This window comes from Thunnus thynnus, chromosome 24 (genome assembly GCF_963924715.1).
Source record: "Thunnus thynnus chromosome 24, fThuThy2.1, whole genome shotgun sequence".
Taxonomy (NCBI): domain Eukaryota; kingdom Metazoa; phylum Chordata; class Actinopteri; order Scombriformes; family Scombridae; genus Thunnus; species Thunnus thynnus.
Window position 1 is genome coordinate 19,567,816 of NC_089540.1, and position 25,114 is coordinate 19,592,929.

At 38.5% G+C, this 25,114-nt stretch overlaps 3 protein-coding genes across 3 annotated transcripts in view; 1 reads left to right on the forward strand and 2 right to left on the reverse strand.

Moving 5' to 3' along the window:
• The window catches only part of nhsl1a (NHS-like 1a), a 29,677-nt gene extending 25,538 nt beyond the window's left edge, over positions 1 to 4,139 (reverse strand). Inside the window, exon 1 of the mRNA XM_067583075.1 lies at positions 3,980 to 4,139. Within this exon, the coding sequence (XP_067439176.1) occupies positions 3,980 to 3,995 (16 nt within the window). The 5' untranslated portion in view covers positions 3,996 to 4,139. The remainder of the gene's footprint in view (positions 1 to 3,979) is intronic.
• A 3,428-nt stretch (positions 4,140 to 7,567) lies between these two features.
• LOC137177015 (zinc finger Y-chromosomal protein-like) lies at positions 7,568 to 11,993 on the forward strand. Its single transcript, XM_067583096.1, has 3 exons — positions 7,568 to 7,863; positions 9,385 to 10,174; positions 10,644 to 11,993. The coding sequence occupies exons 2-3, from the start codon at positions 9,394 to 9,396 to the stop codon at positions 11,078 to 11,080; spliced, it is 1,218 nt and encodes a 405-aa protein (XP_067439197.1). The 5' UTR covers positions 7,568 to 7,863; positions 9,385 to 9,393; the 3' UTR covers positions 11,081 to 11,993.
• Positions 11,868 to 23,478, reverse strand: fbxo3 (F-box protein 3). The gene is made up of 12 exons (XM_067583095.1): positions 23,342 to 23,478; positions 22,014 to 22,103; positions 20,768 to 20,931; positions 20,068 to 20,182; positions 19,766 to 19,970; positions 18,814 to 18,859; positions 17,755 to 17,839; positions 16,611 to 16,733; positions 16,415 to 16,530; positions 16,213 to 16,320; positions 15,941 to 16,023; positions 11,868 to 14,406 (listed from the first exon to the last, which is right to left on the reverse strand). Exons 1-12 carry the CDS (start codon positions 23,431 to 23,433, stop codon positions 14,263 to 14,265), a joined length of 1,371 nt encoding a protein of 456 aa, XP_067439196.1. The 5' UTR covers positions 23,434 to 23,478; the 3' UTR covers positions 11,868 to 14,262.
• Positions 23,479 to 25,114: the final 1,636 nt, after the last annotated feature.

Below are 25,114 nucleotides of genomic sequence, written 5' to 3' on the forward strand. Positions count from 1 at the left end.
TGTCAAAAACATAAATCATTACATGCAAGCTTCCACTGGAATCACTTGTGAGCCAAATAAATGAGCAAAACTGTCAGAAATGTGTTATATAAATAAAAAGTAATGATTAAGAATGTTTGAATGAACACGTCTGTCTTTCAGTCACATTTATCTAATGATCTAATGATCAGCTGATTGGGCTGTGTGTGCAGCCAGTCATGCTCAGATCACCTGACCCACAGAAACAAAAACAAGAGGAGTCCTATTAATCTTCAGCTGGTCCTCCTCCTCTGTCGTCCGTCACGTCTCTGCTGACAGTTTTGTTTGAGTGTTTGAAGTGAACATCATGTTCGTGTTGGTGAAACTCTGCTGAGGGCAAAATTTTGTCACTGATGGATGGTCTCAGAGGAAAAACATGAAGAAACTGCTGCTACTTTGAGAGTTTTACTCCACTATATTCATCATTTTACATTCAACATGTCTGATCAACTGTATGATGCATGTGAATAGAAGTAAAACACTCAAACTCAGTAACAGTGAGTGTTTTTCATAGTATTACATGTGATGAAACATGTTATTAAGATCTCTCATAAATGTTACAATAATCTGTGATTTCAATCATTTTGTGCAGATGCCGTTCAAATACACAACAGTATAAACATTAGGTAAGCTAGCAATGTCTAAAAAGTTTGTACATGAGAAAGTAAACCTCCAAAGCACAACTTTAACACTTACTGTGTCTGTATTTAAAGGATCAGTCTGGTGATTTTCTGTATTTTTCTTCTTGTCAACAAATCTCATGTTTGGATCCAAACCAACAATGAACTGATCTACTAACAAGTATTGTGTGTGTATCAAAGCTGATATATCTTATTAAAAACACGTCAGTGAGTCTCACCGCTGCACTGGGTGTCACATTAGTTTATTTAGAAACGGCTCCAAAGACTAATAACAGCATCATGTTTTCAGTCTCTAGACAGTAGTTCTGTGTAATACAGAAGCTACTGAGCATGTGCAGGAACACTGTTCTGTTTACAGCTTCACTAGCTTGTTGTGCTGCAGATCACAACCTCTGGACTTTGCACTGAAGTTATTTACAATGTAAAATATAGGATACACACACAATACCTGTTAGAAGATCAGTTCATGTTGTTTTGGATCCAAACATGAGATTTGTTGACAAGAAGAAAAATATCCTTTAAAGGACGAGTTCACAGTGTTTCATGTGTGTGTTAAACCAACAGTCAGGAGCCCAGATGAACATTAAAGCTGTGTTTCTTGCTGTAATCATTCCTCCTGTTCATACTGACCATTAGAAGATCCCTTCATAATGACCTTACAATGGAAGTGATGGAGGACAAAATCCACAGTCCTCCTTCTGTGCAAAAATGTATTTAAAAGTTTATCTGAAGCTAATATGAAGCTTCAGCGTCCAAATGAGTCAAATCAAGTAAATATCTTTCAACGTTACAGTCTTTTTAGTGCCAAAGTTCCTCTTTTTGTTACTATACTTCCACCTGCAGCTCAACAGGGAGACACAAAGAGGGAATTTGATGCTAAAAAGACTGTAAATGTGTCAGATATCCACTTGATATGACTAACTCAGACTGCTGAAGCTGAATAGAAGCTTCACACAGACTTCCATTAAAGCACATTTGAAGGATCTTTTAATATCCAGTATGAACAGGAGGAATGATTACAGCGAGGAAAACCTCTGTTCACTGCTCATACAGACACCTGACTGTTGTTTTAAGACACACCTGTGAGTTATTAATCTAATGTAAGTCCTGTCACACATCAACAATCTAATGTCTTTGGTTTTGGCAGCTCTGTGTTGATACTGAGTCGATTATTCCGGTGAGAGAAAGTTGACTAAAAGTTCCAGTTTCTGTATTTCTGCAGCTGTCGTCTCCATCAGGGAGGAATTCATCAGTGAAAACTCAACAAGCTGAAGCTGCAGATCCATTCAATCACCCTCAGTGTGTGTGTGTGTGTGTGTGTGTGTGTGTGTGTGTGTGTGTTACAGGAGCAGAACAGCTGTGTTTTGGAAGCTGAATGGGATGTTTCAGCCTGTCTCAACAGGCCAGCAATCATTACTGACACACACGTTTATACTTCTGTCCTTGTGAGGACCTTAATGTACATAAAACATTCCTTCACCTCACAACCATCACGACGAAACACCCAAACTGAACCTCAACTCAATTATAACCACAACTCTAAAACCAAGACTACAGTAGTGATGTTTCCACAGTGCAGGAATGTCCTCACAACACTGGTTTAACACCAGCACTGGTCCCCATAAAGGCAGAAATACGAGCACACACTTGCATGTGTCAAACTCAAGAATGCACAACCCTCCTGACCCCAAAAACTTCCACTTTCGCCACGAGCCACAAAGATTCAATCTCAACACTAAACATTACAAGACACATACTACGAGTAGAAGTAGAAGTATTACTCACGGTAACCATAGCAACAGCTGGACTGCAGCAGCTGTCATCTGGAAAATACTGTATCTAATCAACACTTTCCCTCCGTTAACCCCGTCAGTCCCGTCCTCTCTTTAAGTGAAGCTCACACACAAACCGATCGGACGATATCGCTGTCGATCAGCAGATCAATAGCCCCGGTTCTTACCAGCAAAATGAGATATCGCAGTCGGTTTTAACCCTTTCCTGTCAGTAGTTATGGCAATCCAAATGACGTGTGCACATCTCTGAATGTAAATGTTATTTATTGGTTTTAAAACACTTTGACTTGAAGGAAACATGAGTAAAATTGATTTTCAGTAAATGTTTGCTGTTATTTATTGATGATGAGGCTGTTTGTCAGTTTGTGTTTATTGTAAAATGAGCTTTCATAGCTGAAACCTTCAGAAAGGAAATTCTACATATTTACAATTCATCATAAATCGAATAAAACAAATTATTTACATCAAATATTTCTGAAGAAAATGTGCAACACAGATCTGATGTTTCTGTCTCTTTTTACTCCTCAGACAGCAAGAAACACTTTTTACACATATTTAAAGATTTTTTTTGGCGTTTCCACTCAGGTTTTTTTTTTTTTTATGCACGTATTCAAAATGCGAATAAAAACAGGCAGATGGAAACACACTCAGCGACGAGGAGACTGTAAACGTTTCCATCATGTTTTCCACATGGTTTTCCATCGTTCGAGCTTTGACTGCCGCTCTTTTAATTATGACGTCATCTCGTTGTGTCCTCTTCTTCTGCAACGGTTTAATGGCACCGACCAGAGAATTAGCGCCACCTGCTGTTTTACCTCCAACGAGCTTTAATTTGCTGACTGTTTTTGCAAATTTGGACGTAAACTCGGCTGCAGTTTTCTATGTTAAACATGCTTTTTAAACATCAGTCAGTGTTTTAATTACAGGAACATTTGTTTCCAGGCAGATATTACTGAGTTTATGCAGTGACGCCGCTGCAGTAGAGACAATATGTTTTATTAAACACATAAATAAATTCAATCCTAACGATACCCGTGTCCTAATATTCACTGTACACTAGTGGATGAAAACAAGCTTTCATTTGCATTTTCTTTTGCAGATTTAAATTTGAGCTACATTTGGTTTGAAACTTGACTAGTGTTTGTTCTGGGACTGACAGGGTTAATAATCTCTCTCTCTCTCTCTCTCTACTCAAAATGAAGCTCTCTCGACCTGCTTTCCTGCTGCCAACCCCACCGAATTCATCTTGCAGCACACACACACTCTGCAGAAAGGTTATGGAGATAACAGTGTGTGTGTGTGTTAACAGAGTCCTGACAGCCAGCGGACAAAATGACCTACATCTGCACACACACACACACACACACACACACACACACACACACACACACACACACACACACAGCTGCTGTAGTCTTCAGAGTTTTTTGGCAAGAAACATGCAACACACACACATGCAGTATAAAAGCACACACACACACTCTTTGTCTTGCAATATTTTAAACTTCTTCATGCATTCTCTCTCACCTTTTAAGCAGAGCATGTCGTCCTCGCTCGCCCACCCACCGTCGCTCAGCGCATGTGTGTGTGTGTGTGTGTGTGTGAGACAGAGTGTGTGTTAAAGTGAATCCCAGCTAACAAAGACTGAAGGAAAACACAAGTTCAAACACACTCAGATTCCTCTCCTCTCTCTCCCCTCCCTCTTTCTACCAAAATAAAAAACCCCCTCCCTCTCCTCTCCCTCCTCGCTCGCTCTGCTCAAACCACTCCTCGCTCTCCCATCACTCCCTCTCTCCTCCCTCTCTCTCTCCATACCAGCTGACCTCTGACCTGAAGATGATGAATTCTTTGACTTTGGTCCAATTCTGCTGCAAACCGTCAACACAGAAGCCAAATCTGATGTCATTTATTAGGCTGTAACATTTTCTTTGTGCCAAAATCCCTTTTTTAAAGGACACATATTCTGCACATTTCCAGCTTTATATATTTATATTCTGGGGCTCTACTGTAATATCTTTGCATGATTTCCAGTTAAAAACTCCTTATTTATCTTCTACTGGTCCTTTATGCAGCCCCTCAGTTCAGCCTCTGTCTGAAACAGGCCGTTTTAGCTCCTGTCTCTTTAAGGCCCCGCCTCCTGATGAGCCCACTCTGTTCTGATTGGTCAGCTTTCAGGAAGCTTACGTAAACAAACTATAGTGGCAGGATTTCACTTCTTTTTCTCCTTTTTTACTCCAAATGTCAACTTCTCAAATCCATCCGTACATGTTGGAGCTGAATCGGATCATTTATGGGACGACATATTACTGAAAAAGGAAGTTGTAATAATTCATGAAAAAAAGTTGTAATATTACGAGAAAAAGTCAGAATAATGCCAGAAAAAAAAGTTTTGATAATATATAAGAAAAGGTTGGAATATTACGAGAAAAAAACAGAAAATTACAAGAATAACCATGGCAACCGAAGCGTCACAGCAGGCTGAAGCCCTGACTTTTGACTTGCAGGAAGCATTTCTACATACGTTCACCTCAAGTTTTGTAACTTTGACCACGTTTAAAATCTGACATCAGAACAGGAAATAAATAACAGAAAACAACAAAAGCTGAACATTTCCCCTTTAAACAAAATTAGCCATCTTAAGTCCTGCTGGCGCCCTCTGGAGGCTGCCATGTTCATTACAGCCTCAACAACAACATCCTGGTGATTTATCTATTCGTGAGTTTTAGCAGTTGTGGAGATAAAAATGTAAACTTTGTCCTGAGGGTGGCGTTACAAGAAAAGATGTGAAGCTATTAAAATCTCTGTGGAGCAGGAAACTGTAGTTTTTGAGATATTTTGTAGTTTAATAAAACGTCCTCAGGTGCGTCTTGGTGTTGTGATACTTTAATGTGACAAATGTTTTTGATGTTCGTGTTAAAGGCACAATATGTAATTTCGGGCGCGAGGTGTCTCTCAATCAAAACAATAACAAAAGACGGAGTGTGATGACGATGTGAAGTATTATGGGATCATTTGTAGTCTTCATTTAAACAACCAGCTTCTCCCTGACAGGATTCCTTCAGCGTTCATCGTTCAGGATGTTTTTATCGGGAGCTGAATTATCAGAGGTCTCCTCCTCTCCAAAACAAACGGATCCAATGAAGCAGTTTTACGTTAAAAAAATCAGTGTTTCTCCGACGCTGTTCGGTGGACACAGGACGTCCGGAGGGGCTGCTAGCTGAGCTGCAGTTAACGTTTGCTCAGCTTGTTTCTCTGATAACTTAAGATCCAGATGTTCAGCAGGTATGTTTGCTCTCCAGAGCAAACATACACAGGGAATACAATAGTGAGTAAAGCAGTTTTACGTTAAAAATCAGTTTTTCTCCGACGCTGTATGGCAGAAAGAGGACCTCCAACAGAGGCCATTAGCTGAGCTGCTGCTAACGTTTGCTCAGCTTGTTTTTCTGATAACTTGAGATCCAGATGACTAAAATCCTTCATCTGGTTAAAAGATACAGCTAAAAAGGATGAATGATCTAAAGTTTATCATAAAAATGTGTGTAAAACGTATGCTTCTTGTTCTTGTATACACTTTGGTAGAGGAGGTATGACGCCATTGACAGGGGACCAAATGAAACGGACCGTTACATGATTAAAATTATAAAAAATTAAATTAAATTAAAATTTCTCTGGGTTTGAAAAGTGTTGGAAACATTTGTGATAATGTAATCACACAACTCAACAAAATATAGAACATAGGTCTAGTTGTTTTTACATTTTAGAGCTTTAAGAGAAAAAAAAAAGGTCAATCTGAGTGAAAGATGATGTCATACCAGAGTGCTGCTGGGAGATGTAGTCTCCTCCTCCCTGCAGGTATCTGCTTCTCCAGACAGAAATAGCTTCATTAATCACCTTAGTGTGCCCTGGATACACACACACACACACACACACACACACACACACACACACACACACACACACACACACACAATATAACCCAGTTACATCATGTATAAAAATATTCCATCTGTGTTCAAACCTGCGTCATGTTGTTATGTAATAAGATTTCATAAATCTGGTGTGCATCAGTGGTTTATTAACTGTATGGAAGTTTATTGATGCCAAAATATTTAAGACTGCACCACCGAACACATTCTGAGCACTACGATTTCTAATTATATAATTTGTGCTCTCAAATTAAAGATTTGTGCTCTTGATATAATAATTAATACTCTAAATGTAATAATTCATGCTCTCAATTAAATATATATATATATATATATATATATATATATATATATGTTTTACTACATAGTTTTAGCATCTTGAGGCTGCTTGCCAAACATTTTTATGATTATATGATAGTTAAAAATTTTTGAAAATTATAATACAGACATAGAAAGTTTCTATATAAAGTTTCTAAAGATGAGAGGAAAATTTGTCTCTGGTGCATCACAATATTCACAGGAAATCTGTTCTCAAAATTTGTAGTTTTACACAAACTTCCTGCAGGTATTGAGCTCACTATTTGGATTCATGGTACAGTTATCGATTGTTCTGTGCTGTTCAGTAAAATGTGAGTCTCTTAAGGAAATATGATTTTTTGTTTTTAGCATGTCAAGCAACTACCTGATTGCCTTTTACATTGATTTGATCTATTTAGTTGTTTTTGTTTTATATCTTTTTTTCCAATAAGCCTGTATGTTTTTTTTAATCCCACCAAACACAATCCTTTTCTTTTTTAAATGAATCTCTTATGATTTAAACACTTTTTTGTTTTGTTATTTGTGCAAATAAAACAAAACTGAAAATCTAATTTGATAGATAAATCAAACCATCAGGAGCTATAAACCCTTAGTCCTTAGAGTGATTTTTGATATATTTTATTGTATGTATTATAGTTACACAAAGAGAAAAGGATTAAACATACATATGCACTTAAAAGAAAAGAAGAAAAAAATGAAGAAAAAACAAAAACAAACTCTTAAACTATATAAAATATATAAAATAAATCAATTTCCCAGCAAAAAACTTTTATGGTATTTTATTTGAAATAATATGATGTTGTAAATGGTTTTATCTTCATGAAAATTCATTTATTTTCTGTCTTGTGTCTTTAAAATATGACAAAAAAAGAAATCCCTGTGAATATAAGGCAGAACTGAGATCTCGCGATAAAATGCAGCAACGGGGGGGAGCGTGGTTCAAAGAATGACTGTGATTGGTTAAAACATCAGGCTGGAGCGAGCTGATTGGCTCTGCTGGAGGTAAATAAGGAAGTGAACTGCAGCGTTTCGGCGAGCTAAAGCTGCACGATGTTTTGTCCAAATATGAAGACTTAAAACGGTTCAAATAAATCCTCTGCTTGATTCTTCTGTCAGTTCAGGTTGAGGAGCTTTAGTTTAGATAAACACAGCCGGCGGGACAGGCAGGTGGGTGGAAAAGAAGGTTAAAATGCAGTTTTTATCCGGAGAGTTAGCCTATTAGCTGCGGTCCGTTATTCCATTTAAAGCGTGAAGCAGCGATGAGGTCTGAACCCGTGAACTTACTGAAGGGACAAGTGTCAGTTCTGACCGAGTGTCACTGTGTCAACGATCTAGTTTTGATTATAAAAACTACAGAAATATAAACGAAGTTTGGTTAAAGTTGGAAGTGTATTGATGTAGAGAAGTTTGTCTGCTGTGTGGAGTAAAAAATAAAAGCTGCAGGAGTCATTTCGACTCAGATAAACACAAAATCCTGAAAAAGGCTGCTACTGATAATTATGTACATTATCAGTTAAAGATGCAATTACTAATCGATTAGTTGTCACTTTGTTCACATTTGTCATGAAATATGTTTTGCTGTGAAACAAAAAAAAACGCTGCAGCTCAGAAGTTGATCACGTTATTTTATCATAATAATTAAAAAAAATTGTTACTATAATAACATAATAATCATTTCAAGGTTCAACTTTAGTACTCAGCTAAAATATTTACCTGGAAGATGTTTGTTAGTGTAAATACAGTTTGGAGAAGATTTGTTTCATGAGTCTTCAGCTCAGAGATGCTTTAAGTATTTTGATCATCAGGAATTAAAATCCATTTATTTATTTAGTAATTCTCATCTAAATCTGCTCCTTTTTCCTGATAAAAATCTAGTTTGAACTCTACAATGTGACTGACACCTCAGAATCAAAAACTGGGCAAATTACCTGTAAAAACTCACCTAAGTAACACTGAAGATCATCAGAGCTGCAACGATTAATCAGTTCATTGATTAGTCAACTATTAAATTAATTGCCAACTGTTTTGATAAACGATTCACCGCTTGAGTCATTTTTTAAGAAAAAAAGTCCAAATTCTCTGATTCCAGCTTCTCAAATATGAAGATTTTCTGGTTTCTTTAGTAAACTGAATATCATTATGTTGTCTGATCCACATTTTATACCATTTTCTGACATTTTAAGGACCAAACTAATCGATTATTTGATAATCCTTAGTTGCAGCCTTACAGCAGCAATTATTCACATCCCCTCACAAGCTGGAACCAGAGAACGTTGAGCTTTTTCACTTAAAAACACTTTTTTTTCTTAGATCAACTAATCAGTGAATTGTTTCAGCTGTTTAGTCCATAAAATGTCAAAAACAAGCAAAAAATGTCCATCAAATGTGTCTCTTTATTCCCAACAGGTCCAAATTAGATTAATTGATAAGGAAAATAATCATTAGTTGTAGTCCTAATCAATAATCATTTAGTCTGTAACATTTTATAAAATAATGGGCATTACCTCGTGACTATAAACATCATGAGGAAAGTCTGCAGGTTCAACTTTAAAGCATCGTATCAATAATTGAAGCTGATCATTTTCATAGTTTGAATGAAGAAGTTCTACGTTAAATGAGCTCATGATGATCAATAAGTCATCAGACTCCAGCTTTCATTTCAATGTGTCTTTATTTACGTCTCCTCAGGCGGCGCTGATGTCTGTTATCATACAGACTCGAGGTGAGGTGGGCGGCGGCGTGGCGGCGCACCTCCAGTGCCCCATCTGCGGCCATTTCTCCAAGAGCCACGCCCACCAGCTGTCCCACATGGCCGCCACTCACCCCGCCAGCCTGGACGGCGTGGCGGTCGGTCGCCTCGGCAACATCTTGATGTACCAGAGCACCGCCCGGCTGTTCCACTGCTCCGACTGCTTCTACACCTGTCGAGACTTCGCCAAGCTGTACAAACACATCATCTCCAAACACTGCGTGGACGAGAAGGAGGTGGGCGGGGCCGAGGGGGAGGGGGGCGGGGTCGAGGGGGAGGGGGGAGACGAAGGAAGCGAGAAGGGGGATGAGAAGATGGGGGAGGAAGGCGAGGAGGAGGAGAAAGACTCTCTGAAAAGAAAGAGGAGCAGCGAGGCTGAGGAGGAGGAGGCCGAGGGGAGCGAGTCAGTTAAACCTGACGGCGAAGGAGGCGAAGGCGTGCTGATGTTCGACGGCGCCGGTTACCGCTGTCTGATCTGCGGCTGGAAGAACAAGCTGAAATCTCTGGGCGTCAACCACGTGGTGCGGAAACACGACATCCCCAAAGCGTACGCCGCCCAGGCCATCAGACGAGACGGCGCCGCCGCCACCTGCAGCGCGGAGGAGGAGGAGGTGGTCGGGCTGAGCGGAGAGCTCCTGCAGGAGGAGATGAAGGCCACGGCCAAGGTCGTCAGCTTCATCTCCAACCGCTTCGTCTGCCTCATCTGCGGCTGGAAAACCAAACTCAAAGGTGCTCAAACTTTTCTGTTTCTGAGGCAACAACCTGCTCTTTCATCATTCTTCCTCTCATACTGTAGTTTATGATCAATTAATCAGTCGATTATTTAGTTTGGGCCATGAAATGTCAGAAAATGTTGATCAATGAGTCCAAGATGACGTCCTCAAATGTCGTTTTTGTCCACAAAACAAAGATTTACTGTCATAGAGACTAAAGAAACCAGAAAATATTCACATTTGAGAAGCTGAATCAGAGAATTTGGACGTTTTCCAAACAATTAATCGAGTATCAAAATAGTTGATAATTAATTTTCTGTTGATCAGCTGATCGATTAATCTGTACAACTGTAGATAAATTATTACAAGAATAAAAGCATCTCATTAAACCTTCTCTCATTATAAGATGAAGTATTTTGGATTAACCCTCCTCTTCCTCTTCCTCCTCCTCCTCCTCCTCACCTGGTGTGTGTGTGTCGCTGCAGGTTTCGCCATCAGTCACGTGGTTCGTTGTCACGACGTCGAGCGTCCGTACGGCTGCAAAGACTGCAAGCGTTCCTTCTTCCTGCCCAGCCGGCTGCAGCAGCACATCGGAGCGGCTCACCGGCCCGGACGCTTCGCCTGCCCCTTCTGCTGCTTCAGGTCCCACTTCCTGGGAGGCTTCAGGAGGCACTGCAGCCGCTGCAATGCCCGCGAGGAGGAAGGTGGAGGAGGAGGAGGAGCAGCAGGAGGAGGAGGAGGAGGAGGAGGGGGAGGAGTAGGAGGAGGAGGGGGAGGGGGGGAAGAGGAGGAGGAGCACGAGGAGCACGAGGAGGGGGAAGAGAGGGAGGAAGTGGAGGAGACGAGAGGGGTGAGGAAGAGGAGAAGGACAGTGAGGGTGATAGAGGAGGAGGAAGAGCAGGAGGAAGAGGAGGATGAATGAAAGGGAGAGAAGAAGAAGAAGAAGAAGAGGGGGAACGACCTGCACGAGTTTCCTTTCGCTTCTGTTTCTGATGAAACACACAAAACTAGTTTACAGTTCGTTACATTCTGACGTCAGCGATGAAAAATGAGACCAAACAATCCTGTTCAATAATCAATAATCAATAATCAATAAAGGTCTTTTTTTTATATATATAAATGTGGCTTCTTGAATGTTCTGTTATTAAATCACTTGATTATAAATCACTTGATTATGGAGACACCTGCTGGTCAAAAGGATTTACAGCAAGAAAGTTTATAAGTTGTAGAAAGAATTCAGCACATTTTGATGTTTTATAACTGATTTATGACAAACGTGTTGTTTAAGAGATCTACGGCGGCCTCGAGGTGCAAAACACAACATTTTGCACAATTTGTCTTATGTGTGTTGTCTCTGATTTGTGATTTTCTGTTCTGTTTTCTTGTGTTTTTTAAAATGTTGGTTTGTTTTGTTGTGTTCAGCACTTCGGGGCCTCCGTATAAATCTCATTAAATGTGCAAAATACTTTTTTTAAAATGTAGGAAACTGCATAAAATTACACGTATTATTGAATCAACACTAGCATGAACACTTCTTGATTCAAAAAATACACTTTTTTTTTAAATAACACATCTTTAAGACATTAATATACTGATCAATGAATTTTATTAAATTAATATGCTGTTAAACAGATGAGTGAGAACTGAAAGTGTGTGTTCAGCTGGTTTCTGTGTGTTTCAGGTGAACCAGACAGCAGTGAGTCTGCAGCTGTGAATAATTTTGTTATTTATTTAGCCAAAAACATACAAAACAAATCCACCAATCACATCAGAGCGTGACGACACGACACACGTCATCGCTTCCCGAACGGAGAGAGAGAAAAGAGAGAGAGAGAGAAATCTGCTTCGTGTGATTAAACTCAAAAAAAAGTTTCAGAAAAACAACGTTTGAAGCACAAAACAACTTAGAAACCCTCAGCTCACATTCTGCTTCCTGTTCCAGAGAGAACGAGAGCAGAATATACATGATTCTCAATCAACAGCAGGAAATATGTTTGTTTTCCTCTGCAGGAACTTTAAAGTAACATTTATGCATAAATCTCTGTTTGTTCTGCGCTCAGCTTACGTTTCTGGAAATAAATTTATGCTGCGTTCACGTCAAGTCAGTTTTATGATTAAAATACTTTTAACTATGTAACATTTTATCTGGAGCTGCAATGACTGACAGAAAAATAATCTACAACTATATTGATAATCATTTTTAATCATTTTTAAGCAAAATTAGCAAAATAAATCAACAATTTGATGCTTTTCTTTGTCATAAACGACAGTAAACTGAATTTCTTCATCTGACGGCGTCGCTGTGGGATGTTAAAACGAGCATTTTAGTGTTTTTACTGACATTTTACAGACAATCGATCCATCGATGGCGAGTTAACAGCAGAAATACTGTCTGTTAATGTTATGGAGATGTGATAAGTTTAGAAAAATAAAGAATCACAAGCTGCTGTATAAAGTTTTATCTCGTAGTGTTGGATGAACTGGTCACTTAAGTAGTTTTTAAGTTAATTAGTGTTAAAAATTAATTAAGTTAAAAATAAAGCTACTCGTGACCTCGTTTCAGGGACATTTCATTTAGAAACCTGAAGAGTTCAAAGTATAAAGTATATTTAATATTTATATTATTAAACAAAGATAAAACTTTAAACATCTGATTACAGCTCAGATTTATTAGTTTTCTGAGCAAAAATGTGAAACACTGGTTGCAAACTATCTGTTTTTATATTGATATAAACTGAATATCTTAGTGCTTTGGACAGTTGGTCTGATAAATAAAGACGTTTAAAGACGTCAGCTCTCAGTTTGCTATTTTTTAAGCAAAATGTCATTAAAGTGAAAGAAAAATCGCTACCAGCAGCAGCAGAGTCGGTCTCTTAACGTAAAACACCGGGAGGATTCTGTTCCTGCAGTGAAGAAGAGCTTTAAGATCTTTTAAAGCAGTGATTTTCCAACATGTGAGACCTTAAAATAAAACAAAGTCTCGCTGCGACTCTTCGTCACATGTCGTCTACCGGTTAAGTTATCGATTACCGTCTTCATTCATTGGTTTTTTTTGTCCATAAAATGTCAGAAAATAGTGAAAAATATCCGTTAAAATTCCGCACAGTTCAAGGTTTCATCTTCAGATGTCTGGTTTTGTTTTACTAACATTCCTAATTCAGTTTATCATCATGTTCAACACAGAACAGCAACAAATCAGAACATCTGAGAGGCTGAAACCAGCTTATTTTTCTCGTTTATGCTTAAAAAAAAAAAGACTAAAACGATTATTCAGCTGCTGATTAATCTTCTGTACCTGCAGCTCTAGAGAGAGAACTTATTTTGTAACTTTTAGAGGCTTGATGAGGTAAAATACAGAAATCCACAAGAACTGAAGCAAACATTAGAAAAAAGCTTGAAAAAAAAAAAAAAAAATCACAATTTTGTGTTTTATGTGTATGCTTTTTTTTTTTTTTGTATCCTATCTTGACCTTTGATTAATCCAGCGACCCTTTGTAGGGGGCCTCGACCCCCAGGTTGGGAACCACAGATTTAAAGAACCTGGAACCTTCTGATGAAGAGGAACCGCGGCACTTTGAGCACCAATCTTAGACTCTACGAATAAAAATAACATCCACATTCTGACGAGGAGCTTTTTTTTTTACAGAAACACTTACGGGTGCTTCAGAGATTATCCCACACGTCCCACAATGTTTACATCTAAACTGGAAGTTGCTTTGTGTCCCTGCTTTGCTTCAGAAATAAATCGACGGGGGCGCCACAAACATCAGGGATAATCCTTTAGAGCGAAGGAGACGACGTCGCCGTCTTATCCTTCTTGTCCGAGCTTATCCAACAGTTTCACATCAGTAAAGTTTAAACAAGAAACGTATATTTTCTATAAAACTGCACCTCATTCACAATTTTTTTTTTTTTTGTTTGTTTGTTTCATTCGTTTGATTGACAGCTGGAAGGCGATGCGATTCTGTCCCGTGTATGGCTTCTGGTTACCTGTCCCAGAATCCCCTGCTGACTGTCAATCAGCCCTGAATAACTGACAGTCCATCCGGTTTCCATGACAACACTTCAGCGAGGACGGGGGGGGGGGGGGGGGGGGGTCTGAGGTCAGATGTGTCGAGGGCACCACGCCCCCTCCAAGGCGGCCATGTTGATTCCTCTCAGGTCACCAAAGTCATCGCCGTCTCCGTCGCAGTACTCGCCGTCATCGTCGTGGTCGTCGAAGCGAGACGTGTAACTGGTCGATGGCTTCTGTAGGAGGAGACATGAAGTACTCAGATACTTCACTGTAGTAAAAGTACCAATACAGCAATGTAAAAATACTACAATACAAGTAAAAGTACATAAGTATTATGAGCTTGATGTAGTTAAAGTATTGCAGTAAAAGTACATAAGTATTATGAGCCTGATGTAGTTAAAGTATTGCAGTAAAAGTACATAAGTATTATGAGCTTGATGTAGTTAAAGTATTGCAGTAAAAGTACATAAGTATTATGAGCTTGATGTAGTTAAAGTATTGCAGTAAAAGTAGTGGTTTGGTCCCTCTGACTGATATATTATTATATATGACATCATTAGATTATTAATAGTGAAGCATCAGTGTTAGAGCAGCATGTTACTGTTGTAGCTGCTGGAGGTGGAGCTAGTTTACACTACTTTATATACAGTTAGCTAGTTTAGTCCAGTGGTTCCCAACCTAGGGGTCGGGCCCCTCCAAAGGGTCAGCAGATAAATCTGAGGGGTGGTGAGATGATTAATGGGAGAGGAAAGAAGAAAAAAGTTCTGATACACAAATCTGTTTTCAGTTTTTGGACTTTTTCTCTAATCTTTGATTTTTGCTGAAATATTGGATCATTTGAACATTTATTGAAATGAAAGCATGTGAGAAGTTTAGAGGGAAAAATCACTATTTGGTGGAGCTGTTAACAACTCATAGACATGTGAAATGTGACCCCGACTACACACTGCTTTTTGTAAGATGTCAAAAGACAAAAAGGTTGGAAACCACTGGTTTCATCTTTAACAATGTGTTGTATTTTAAAAGCTTGTTATATTATCCATTGTGTCAAATCTTCATCTGAAAAGTAACTAAAGCTGTCAAATAAATGTAGTGGAGTAGAAAGTACAATATTTCCCTCTGAAATGTAGAAAGTAGCATCACATGGAAATACTCAAGTAAAGTACAAGTACCTCAAACTGTACTTCACTACAGTACTTGAGTAAATGTACTTAAGTTACTTTCTATCATTCGATATGAGACACCGTCAAGAATCAAATGTAATCTATGCTCATGTTGCTTTTATAGTAACAAACAAACTGAAAAGGACAGTTTGTTTCTTTAACCAAGTTCATCAAAAGCAAAATAAAGTCATAACATGATTAACTTGTATTTGTAGTAAATCTGGGTCTTGTTTCCTGATAATAATTGATCTCAGAGGTTCAGAGTGCTTCCTGCGAGCGTTTCTATGAAACTTGCTACACACATTTCCCAAAGTGTCACTAAGAGCGAGTGTTAAGAGCTTTTTAATGTGCAGTAAACAGTCTACAGTCTTTATAATTATTATTATAATAATGCTCCTGGGTGGAAGCCGGTTTAAGAAAGTAAACTTCCTGCTGCAGCTCCTTCAGATGCTCTCAGCCTCCGAGTGTTCAGGAGTCGTTCGTTAATCTACCATCAGACGCTTTTAGGTTTACGAAGGCTCGAAAGATGGATTTCATGATTTTAGCCTAAAGATACTTTCAGGAAACAAGGTTTATTAAAAGTGCAGCATTCTGCCGGCTTTACCGTTCGAACCACTGGCTCTCTGAAGGGGGGGCACACCATGTGGAAGCGAGGGATGGCCACGTGGAAAACTTCCTCCTTATTGGCTAAAACAAAGAGACAAACATCAGAATAATAATCACACGTCATGTCTCCAGCTGCTCGTAAATATGTTTATTTTTAATCTGTGTTTTAGTGCAAATGTATTTTATCTTTCAATCCTATTGGTCTAGCTCGCTTTGATCTGGTATTTTATGTCTTTGTTAAGTTATTAATTAAAGAGCTGCTTCAGGTACCCAGTCTGTGGAAGGTGTAGTGACCCTCCATGTACTCTGACGGGGTGGAGAAGGTGGTGCAGCTGGCGTACTCGTGGACTTTTCCAGGTGTCATGACTGGAAACTCTCCTGCACACAAACACACACAGACATAATATCAGCAGCTCGTCTTAGCCGATCAGAGTCCACTAGCGGAGGTGGTCATGTGATGCGAGCGGCGTACCGACCACGCCGGGCCCCTGGACCTCCTCCACGTTGCCGTCGGAGGTTGTGATCTTCCAGTAGCGGCTGTCGAGCTGACAGGCGGCTTCGGGTGACGCGCTGCTCGACATCTCTATCCTGAAAAAAACACAGATTCGTTAAAAAACACAACGCGAGGCGGACTCCGAGGAGAACGGCGTCTACGGACAGACGGGTACCTGATGCGGTAGGTGAAGAAGAAGTGTGGCGGGTGGACGGAGGAAAGCTCTGGCAGAAAGGAAGTAGAAACAGAGACGGTGATGTCATCGGTGGTCATCACGCAGCTCTTATCGTGCACATACCTGCAGACGGAACCAACAGTTAAACACTACAAACAAAAACTAAATCAATCGTTATTACAAAGAGAACGTAAAGTCTAAAACGTTCAGATGTTTTATTTTATTTTAACGAGCTTAACGGGAAATTATTTGCTCGACACCAACAAGCGGACTGGAGCTGTCACAACTTCCTGTGACTGTGAAGAGTAAGTAACCCAGTAGCAAGTAGTACTGAAACTTCTCCAGTCAAATGATACCTGCATTTGATCCTTTTTGTACCCAGATCTAGAAAAAAAAAAAAAAAGACTATTTGTATAGTTTTGCTCACAGCGAATCACCGCAGGCGTTGATTTAATGTGACGTGTGATTGGTCGACTACCGCAGCAGCTACAACCCATAGTCGAGCAGGTGTGTTTGATGTAGATGCAGTTCAGCGTGCCGAGATGCCGCCAAAACATGTGAAAGTAAAAACTACACGCCTGTCGAAAGAAGTAGAATGAAGCACTCTACTGGTTATCGGTACTGGTATTGGTACTGGTATTTTTTAAATGATACCCAGCTCTACTTGTGTGGTATGATAGCCAATGATCTGCAATATATTTTTACAATGTTGGCAAACAGCCTGATCTTTGTTGCCCCCAAAATACTACACACTGGTGTAATTATCTGATGAGCACGGCGTTGGTCGCTACCGTCTTCCTCCATTTCTATTAATGAGCTTTAGTTTACTGACTGTCAAAGAGCTGATGGTGAATTTTAAGAACGCCGTCTGCTGGATAACAAGGAAAACTACTTCAAACAGTCAGACTCTAAACTTTAAACTGGAACAGGTCATTACAGTTCAAATATTACATTTTTCCCACAACAACAGTTGGAATTTCGATTAAAAAATGACATCGTTAGCTCAGACTATTTCTCAGTAGTCAGTTAATGTTCAACTGATTGGATAAAAAACATGAGTAAAGTTCTCGTTCTGATCAATACAAGCAAGTGAAATATTTCCAGAATGATTTTTGTATAAGTTCCTGTTTGCGGTTTCAGTCACCTGTAGATCTGGTCTCTGATGATCGGATATTCTCCCGTGACGACGTTGTGGACGTAAGTCGTGAACCACTCTAAGAAACAGGAACCTGAACACAAAAACAGTTTGTTTTCATGCAAAACTCCAACGCAAAATTTGCAAAATTACATTTTTAGAGACTCTGTTATTTAATATTTATTTCACAAGAAGAAAAAAGCAAAAATAAGAAAAAGTAAACTGTCAGAGATTTTGTCTTTTTTCCTTTAATCATCTGGTCATGGCTCAGGAGAGACTGTGTGGATTGAACTTTGTAAACTGAATATCTTTGTGTTTTGGACTGTTGGTCGGATAAATAAAAACATCTGGAGACGTCAGGATGGACTCTGGGAACCGTGACCTTTTATTCTTCACTACTTTTTGAAGAAAATGTCATTTAAATGAAAGAAAATCATTAACAACCAGATGATTTCACTGTAAAAACTGTAAAAGTGAGTCTTAATTTCACCTTTTTCATGACACCAATCAGAGATGTTCCTCGTTAAAACACTCAAGAACAAATTCACAACAGTTGCATTTTTTAAAATGGCCACAGGTAGAGATGGGCTGCAACTAATGATACTTTCATTTCTGATTAATTTGTAGATATCTTTTTCAATGAATCTATTTTATTGTTTTGTCTATAAAATGTCAATAATGGTGAAAAATGATCATTATAATTCCCCAGAGTCAAAGGAGACGTCTTTAAATGTCTCGTTTTATCTGATCAACAGTACAAAACCCCAAAATATTCAGTTTACTGTCATATAAGACAAAGAAAAGCAGCAAATCATCACATTTTAGAGGCTGAAACCAGCATATTTTTTTGCATTTTAGTTTAAAATATATTTAGTTGATTATTAACTAATTGTTTTAATTAACATCTCAATCATAGTTCAGATCGACAGCTGAAGAACTTTCTACATCAGTGTTTAAAGTATGTTAACGTGCAGGTAACCATAGCAACAGCACTGATGCTCCAGGATCTGGAGGGGTGAAGGTTTTGGAGAATAAAAGGTTTGACAGATGAGATAAAAACAAACCGACCTGTGATGAACATGTCGATGGCTGAAGGATCCTGAGCCGTCTGATCCTGGAAGAAAAGAAAAAAAGAACCAACGTGATCAAACGTTTTTAAAAAAATGAGAGTTTGTGTTGCTGAAGAGTTTCATCACATATATGATAAATATGCCAGAGAGACACAATATGAAACTAAAACTTCTACTAGTTTCAACAGATGTTTTTTATTTTAGCCTCCAGTTAATTATCATAAAATTAATGTTAATTTTCTGATGTTTTTTTCTTTCATAACTGATGATTATGTGCAGATATGTTTTTTACATTATGTTACATTTTTTTAGCAGGAAAAGTGAGATTTAGGGAAGAATTCAGTGTTCAAATCTAGTTTGAACTCTACAATTAAAGATCATTAGAACTGTAACGATTAGCTGATTCATCAACTAGTTACCAACTATTAAATTAATCTCTAACTATTCTCATATGACTGATTAATCGTTTGGAGTCATTAAAAAAAATTAACTCCTTATTCTCTGATTCAGCTTCTTAAATATGAATATTTTCTGGTTTCTTTCGTCTCTGTGACAGTAAACTGAAGATCTTTGTGTTGTGGACAAAACAAAACATTTGAAGACGTCATCTTGGGTTTTGGGAAACGATTAATCAACAAATTAACAGATAATGAAAATAATCATCAGTTGTAGCCTTACAGCAGCAATTACTCATATTCCTCACAGGCTGGAACCAGAGGATGTTGAGCATTTTTGCTTTAAAAACTTTAAAGCAATTAATTTACAACTTTAAAAACAATTAATTAATTAAAAGCAGTCACACTGAAGGAACCAGAGAATGTTTGATATCTCTAAAATGAATCTCACTGGTTTATCTTCACAGTCTGAACTCTATCTTTAACGCTCTTTTCCTCTCAGTGAAGCACTATTCTATTATTCTGAAAGGAAGGCAGACAGGAAGTGTTACGGACGGGGCAGGGGTAGAAGCTCTCAAACATCCTGCGTCCCTCGGCGGGCTCCAGAGCCATGTACTGGCTGAGTCCGGTGTGGAAGCAGAAGGTGAGCGGAAGACAGCGTCTCATCCCCTTCCTCTGCTGGAAACCTCCGGCCGCCGTCTCCACGTCCAGCAGCACCTCCGACCGGTAGTGGTTGGACAGAGACATGCTGCCCATCAGCCTGAAGACACACAGACAGACAGACAGACAGACAGACAGGTGGAGGTTAGACAGGACATGAGCAGCGTCAGGGAGACTCCATCATGGTTGCTACTGACCCCGGGATCACCAGCTTCTGTCCGTTGTGGATGCGATACGAGCAGCGATAGTCGTCTGGAAGCCTGCAGCCGATCTGAGCCTCGATGTCGTTAAGCTCCACCTCTGTGGCGCCCTCTGAACAAAACAAACACACAACTATTTAAACACCTTTTCTTCTGTATTTAAAAGTTTATCTGAAGCTAATATGAAGCTTCACTACCAAATGAGTCAAATCAAGTAGATATCTTTCAACGTTACAGTCTTTTTAGTGCCTCTTTTTGTTACTGATAGAAAAATTCATGTATTAGTTAAGTAGGTATGGTCATATGTATGTATGTATTTGGCGGCAGGGCCTTGAGGGGAACACTATAATAGACATATGGACATCATGGTCATCATGTGAAAGTGAGAGCTCTGTAAAGTTTTGTCTGGGGCTGTTAGAAGGAATCTGTAAACAACTAGAGGTGCCTCCCAGGGCATCAAGGCCGTCAATATATACTAGTGTCTTTCCTTTGTCTTGTCAGAATTCTCCACGGAGACTCTGCGTACTCTCCGTGTCTTAATTAAAGAGATTAAAGAGACGCTTGACTTCAAACAACCTCAGTCTATTTGGTAATTTTTACCTATCAGTTACTATACTTCCACCTGCAGCTCAACAGAGAAACACTCAGATGACATTTAGGGGAAAAGAAAAGTGAAATCCTGCTGTGGCGACGTCACCTTTGAGCGATGCGATCATGCGAGGACACCTCTGCTGCAGGAAGCTCTTGAGCTGCTCCCAGGCTCTCTTCAGGACCGGGTAGTACTGGATGTACCGGCCCAGGTCTCTGTAGTACTGTTTGAACAGACAGAACCAGGACATGCCGCTCTGCAGCCGCTCCGCACTGCACACAAACACAAACACACACACACACACACGGCTAGAATACGCTTCACCACCTCCACACAAACTCTCACTACTAAACAGAAAGGTTTGTTTTTTTAAAGGATCTGAGGTCACAGAAACATTTTCCCTTCAACGTTTCATCATAAAAAGTTAAAAAGTGGAACGAAAAGAAAGAACGAGAAATGAATCTGCGACTCGTTTAAATCATTTTTCAAGCATAAACGCCAAAAATTCAGTTCCTCCAGCGTGAGGATTTACTATTTTTGTCTGTTTTATATGTTTAGATGCTGCATCTTCTCTATTAAGCAGCTAGACTGTGGAATGACCTGCCTGCGGAAGTTAGACTCTTAACTTCCTCCTTATGCTCTGCCGTTCAGGAGTTTTGGGCCAATGAGGGTTTTTTGTGTTTTTCGTAAAGTTCCGTCTGTTTTTGGATCGTATGACCTTTCATTCCTGTTTTTATTAATAATATTCTTGTTTTATTAAATGTCTTTTCTTTTCTATAATTCAGTTTAATTGTGGTAATTTCACATCACTGTTTCCTTGTGTTTTACTGTATGTAAAGCACTTTGTAAACATGATTTTTAAGCAAAGTGCTGTACAAATAAGGTTTATTATTGAAGTTTATTATTTATATCATCGTGAACTGAATATCTTTCAGTTTTGGACTGTTAATCAGCCAATAAAAGGATCTCTGTAGACGTCACCTTGGACTCTGGGAAACTGTTTTCACTCATTTTTGGACTTTTTCCAAACGATTTGTCAACAGAAAGCAGGAAGATGTTACATCTGGCCAAACAATTATATGATTTAATCACATAAATCGGTTAAATAATCATCTTTACTTGCAGCCCTATAAAAAATAAAGAAATAGACTTTTATGAAATCACATTTCAGGGTAAAATAATAAGACGGAGGTGATATTTCACACAACAGATTCCATTTATTTGACTGTGATTACAGTTTAGATCATCATCTACAAACTAAAACTGATCACAAGACAACGTGTGAGGATCTGAGTGATGAACAGCTTCCTGCAGATTTAAAACAACAACATGAGTTGATGATATTGGTACTCACTCTGTCAGCAGCCAGTGTTTGGAGCAGTGGGATTTCCACAGCGGGTTGTGTTTGGACAACTCATTCAACCTCCTGCTGACGTAACTACAGCTGCACAGATAACAGGAGGTGGAGAGAGAGAGACGGACACATGTAGATGTTTTACTCCAAACTGTGAAGATGAACTCAATGAGATTCATTTTTAACAACACATATAGAGATGTCAAACATTCTCTGCAGCTTCTTAAATGTGAATATTTTCTGGTTTCTTTAATCTTCTATGACAGTAAACTGAATATCTTTGAATTGTGGACAAAAAGAGACATGTGAGGACGTTAACTTGGGCTTTGAGAAGCACTAACAGACAATTTTCACAATTTTCTGACATTTTATGGACCAAACAGCTAATCAATTAATCCAAAAAAAATCGACTGATTAATCTATAATGGAAATCATCTTAAATCGCAGCCCTAACTGATATGTTTTGTTTATAACATTTTTATCTGTTAAATAACAGGTCAGTAAAACTGTCAGATAAATTTAGTGGAGTAAAAAGTGTGATATTTGACTTTAAAATTGCATAAAATGGAAGTTTAAGTAAGTTACATCAAATCTGTACATACAGTATTCAAGTAGATACAGATACTTCATTCAATTCCATAATGATAACAATAATAGTAACAATGGTAATAATAATAATTATAATAATAATAATACGTAACGCACAGTTTAGAGTTGCAACGATTGGTCGCTTGATCTATTAATTGATTGACAGAAAATTAATCGACAGCTATTTTCATTATAAACAATCGATTTAGTCTTTTATTTTTAGAGCAAATTCATCCATAAATTTGCTGCTCCTATCTTCAAATGTGAAGATTTCATGTTTCTTCTTCATCACAGTGAATTGAATATCTTTGTGTTGGTTTGGACATAATAAGACATCTACAGACGAAACCTTTGAAATAAAAACGAACATTTCCACTATTTTTTTGGACCAAACATCACAAGTGTGAACAAGCTCACTGACGTAAACAAACTTAGCTGCTGCTAGCAGGCGGCTAACTGTAAACAAGATGTTCATATTGTTTACGAGCTGCCCTGTGATGACATGACATGACATGATAGCTAACATGTCGGTCTGGTTTATTGATAACTGCCGGTGTCAGCTGTTAGAAACAATTTCTGCCACTTTCTGACAGAAATTAGCACAAAAACAACAGCTGCATGCTAAGCTAACGAGCTAACGAGCCGCTGCCGTTGGGAATGAACGTTATTTTAGCCGCTTGATTTTAAGACAAACTGCGTGTTTCTCCTCCAGATACCGGGCTCTGCTGTCGGATACATACTGTATCAGGTCTCTGAAGTCCAGAAAGGATAAAATGTGCAGCAGCGGGTCTGAAGGGATGTGATCCATCCGTAACTCCGTTAAAGCTGCCATTGTTAGCTGGCAACACTTCTTCTTCTTATGTCGGTTTAATTGCGGTTGGCAATCAGCTTAAAGGCGACTTACTGCCACCTGCTGGACAGGAAAGAAACAGTAGCTAAAACCAAAAAAAGGTTCTAAGTATCTGATCAAAACACTAATCACTTTCCTTAATGGTGGAAGAAGTAGTCAGATCCTTTACTTAAGTAAAAGTACCAATACATCAATGTAAAAATACTACTTAACAAGTAAAAGTCACCATGGAAAATCCTACCACAGTAAAAGTACATAAGTATTTTGAGATTGAAGTATTGCAGTAAAAGTAGTGGTTTGGTCCCTCTGAGTGATATATTATTATTTCATCTTTAACAATGTGTTGTATTTTAAAAGCTTGTTATATTATCCATTGTGTTAAATCTTCATCTAAAAAGTAACCAAAGCTGTCAAATAAATGTAGTGGAGTAGAAAGTACAATATTTCTCTCTGAAATGTAGTGGAGTGGAAGTATAAATTAGCATAAAATGGAAATACTCAAGTAAAGTACAAGTACCTCAAAGTTGTAGTTAAGTAGTACTTGAGTAAATGTACTTGGTTACTTTCCACCACTGGATATAACAGTATCAGAAAACCTTATTATCATAATAATAGCTCACTTATCAGTTTGAAATAACTGAGACGCACAAAAAATACTGATGAGAAAGTAAAAAAAATCTTTATTTGCAGACAGAATATTAAATAATTGATATTCCATCAAAGGGACAAATTAATGTTTTGCTTAAAGCATGAATCTATCTATAAAGCCTACAGAAAAAAAATCAACGCAAAAACAATAAAAAAATCAAGAAGTGTGTTCCATCAAACATAGACCAATTCAGGCACTCGACAATTAAACACATTTGATCCAGACACAGTATACTAACTCTCCACAGCTGTTGCTGGTGACTGGTTACTGCAAGTCTCTGTGGCTTCTACTTGTATCTGTTTAACTTTTCTTTTCTTTTTTTTTTTTTTTACAAAAGCTCCAGTTGTTACCAGACAGGAGTGTTACTGGCAAACAAACGGACTTGTTTTAAAAGTTGTTGTGTGCTTGTTTAACATTCATTTCCCCAGAGCTTATAAGGACAGAGTGTTCACAAGCTGATTCAAAATGAGGTAAGACAACATGAAGGAAGTTAAATATAGGTATGGATGTCCACCACAAGCTCACTAGCACTGATAAGGATACCATTGTGAAGTATAAGTCACCCTGAATCTAAACATATGTGTATCACATATGTGTGTTCAGATTTGACCAAGTAATGACTCAAAAAAGTAGTTTTGACTCTAACATCTCTCTGATAAGGTGAGAGATCCTGGCTGCAGACAGAAAATAGCGGATCTGGTTGAGTCCCTCATTTCATCTCTCAATGGAGTTATTAACTACATTATAACTGTACCAATCATTAATCAATAATAACTCTAAAAGATGATCATCAGCACATTGAGAAGTGTTTGTCCAGTTATGATATTAAAGACAAACTAGCTGTAAGTGAGTCGTGTGATAATATTAAATCTAAAGTTTTTTTTTTTTTACAGTGGATTAATTGATCTGACTGATTAGTTCATGTTAATGTTTGTCAGCGTGACTCTGTGAGCAGTGATTCATGAACTCCAGCTTTCAACCATTCAAACAGCAGCTGAGTGTTTGTGTTCCCAT

Excerpts from the sequence above, each read along its gene's own strand:
- fbxo3 (XM_067583095.1), bottom strand. The coding sequence starts at position 23,433 with ATGGCAGCTTTAACGGAGTTACGGATGGATCACATCCCTTCAGACCCG. Across the intron at positions 16,024-16,212 it reads CTACACCTTCCACAGACTGG|CCAATAAGGAGGAAGTTTTC; the intron begins GTACCTGAAGCA and ends TCTTTGTTTTAG. Across the intron at positions 14,407-15,940 it reads GAGAGCCAGTGGTTCGAACG|AAGCCATCGACCAGTTACAC; the intron begins GTAAAGCCGGCA and ends CTCCTCCTACAG.
- LOC137177015 (XM_067583096.1), top strand. The coding sequence starts at position 9,394 with ATGTCTGTTATCATACAGACTCGAGGTGAGGTGGGCGGCGGCGTGGCG. Across the intron at positions 10,175-10,643 it reads CTGGAAAACCAAACTCAAAG|GTTTCGCCATCAGTCACGTG; the intron begins GTGCTCAAACTT and ends GTGTCGCTGCAG.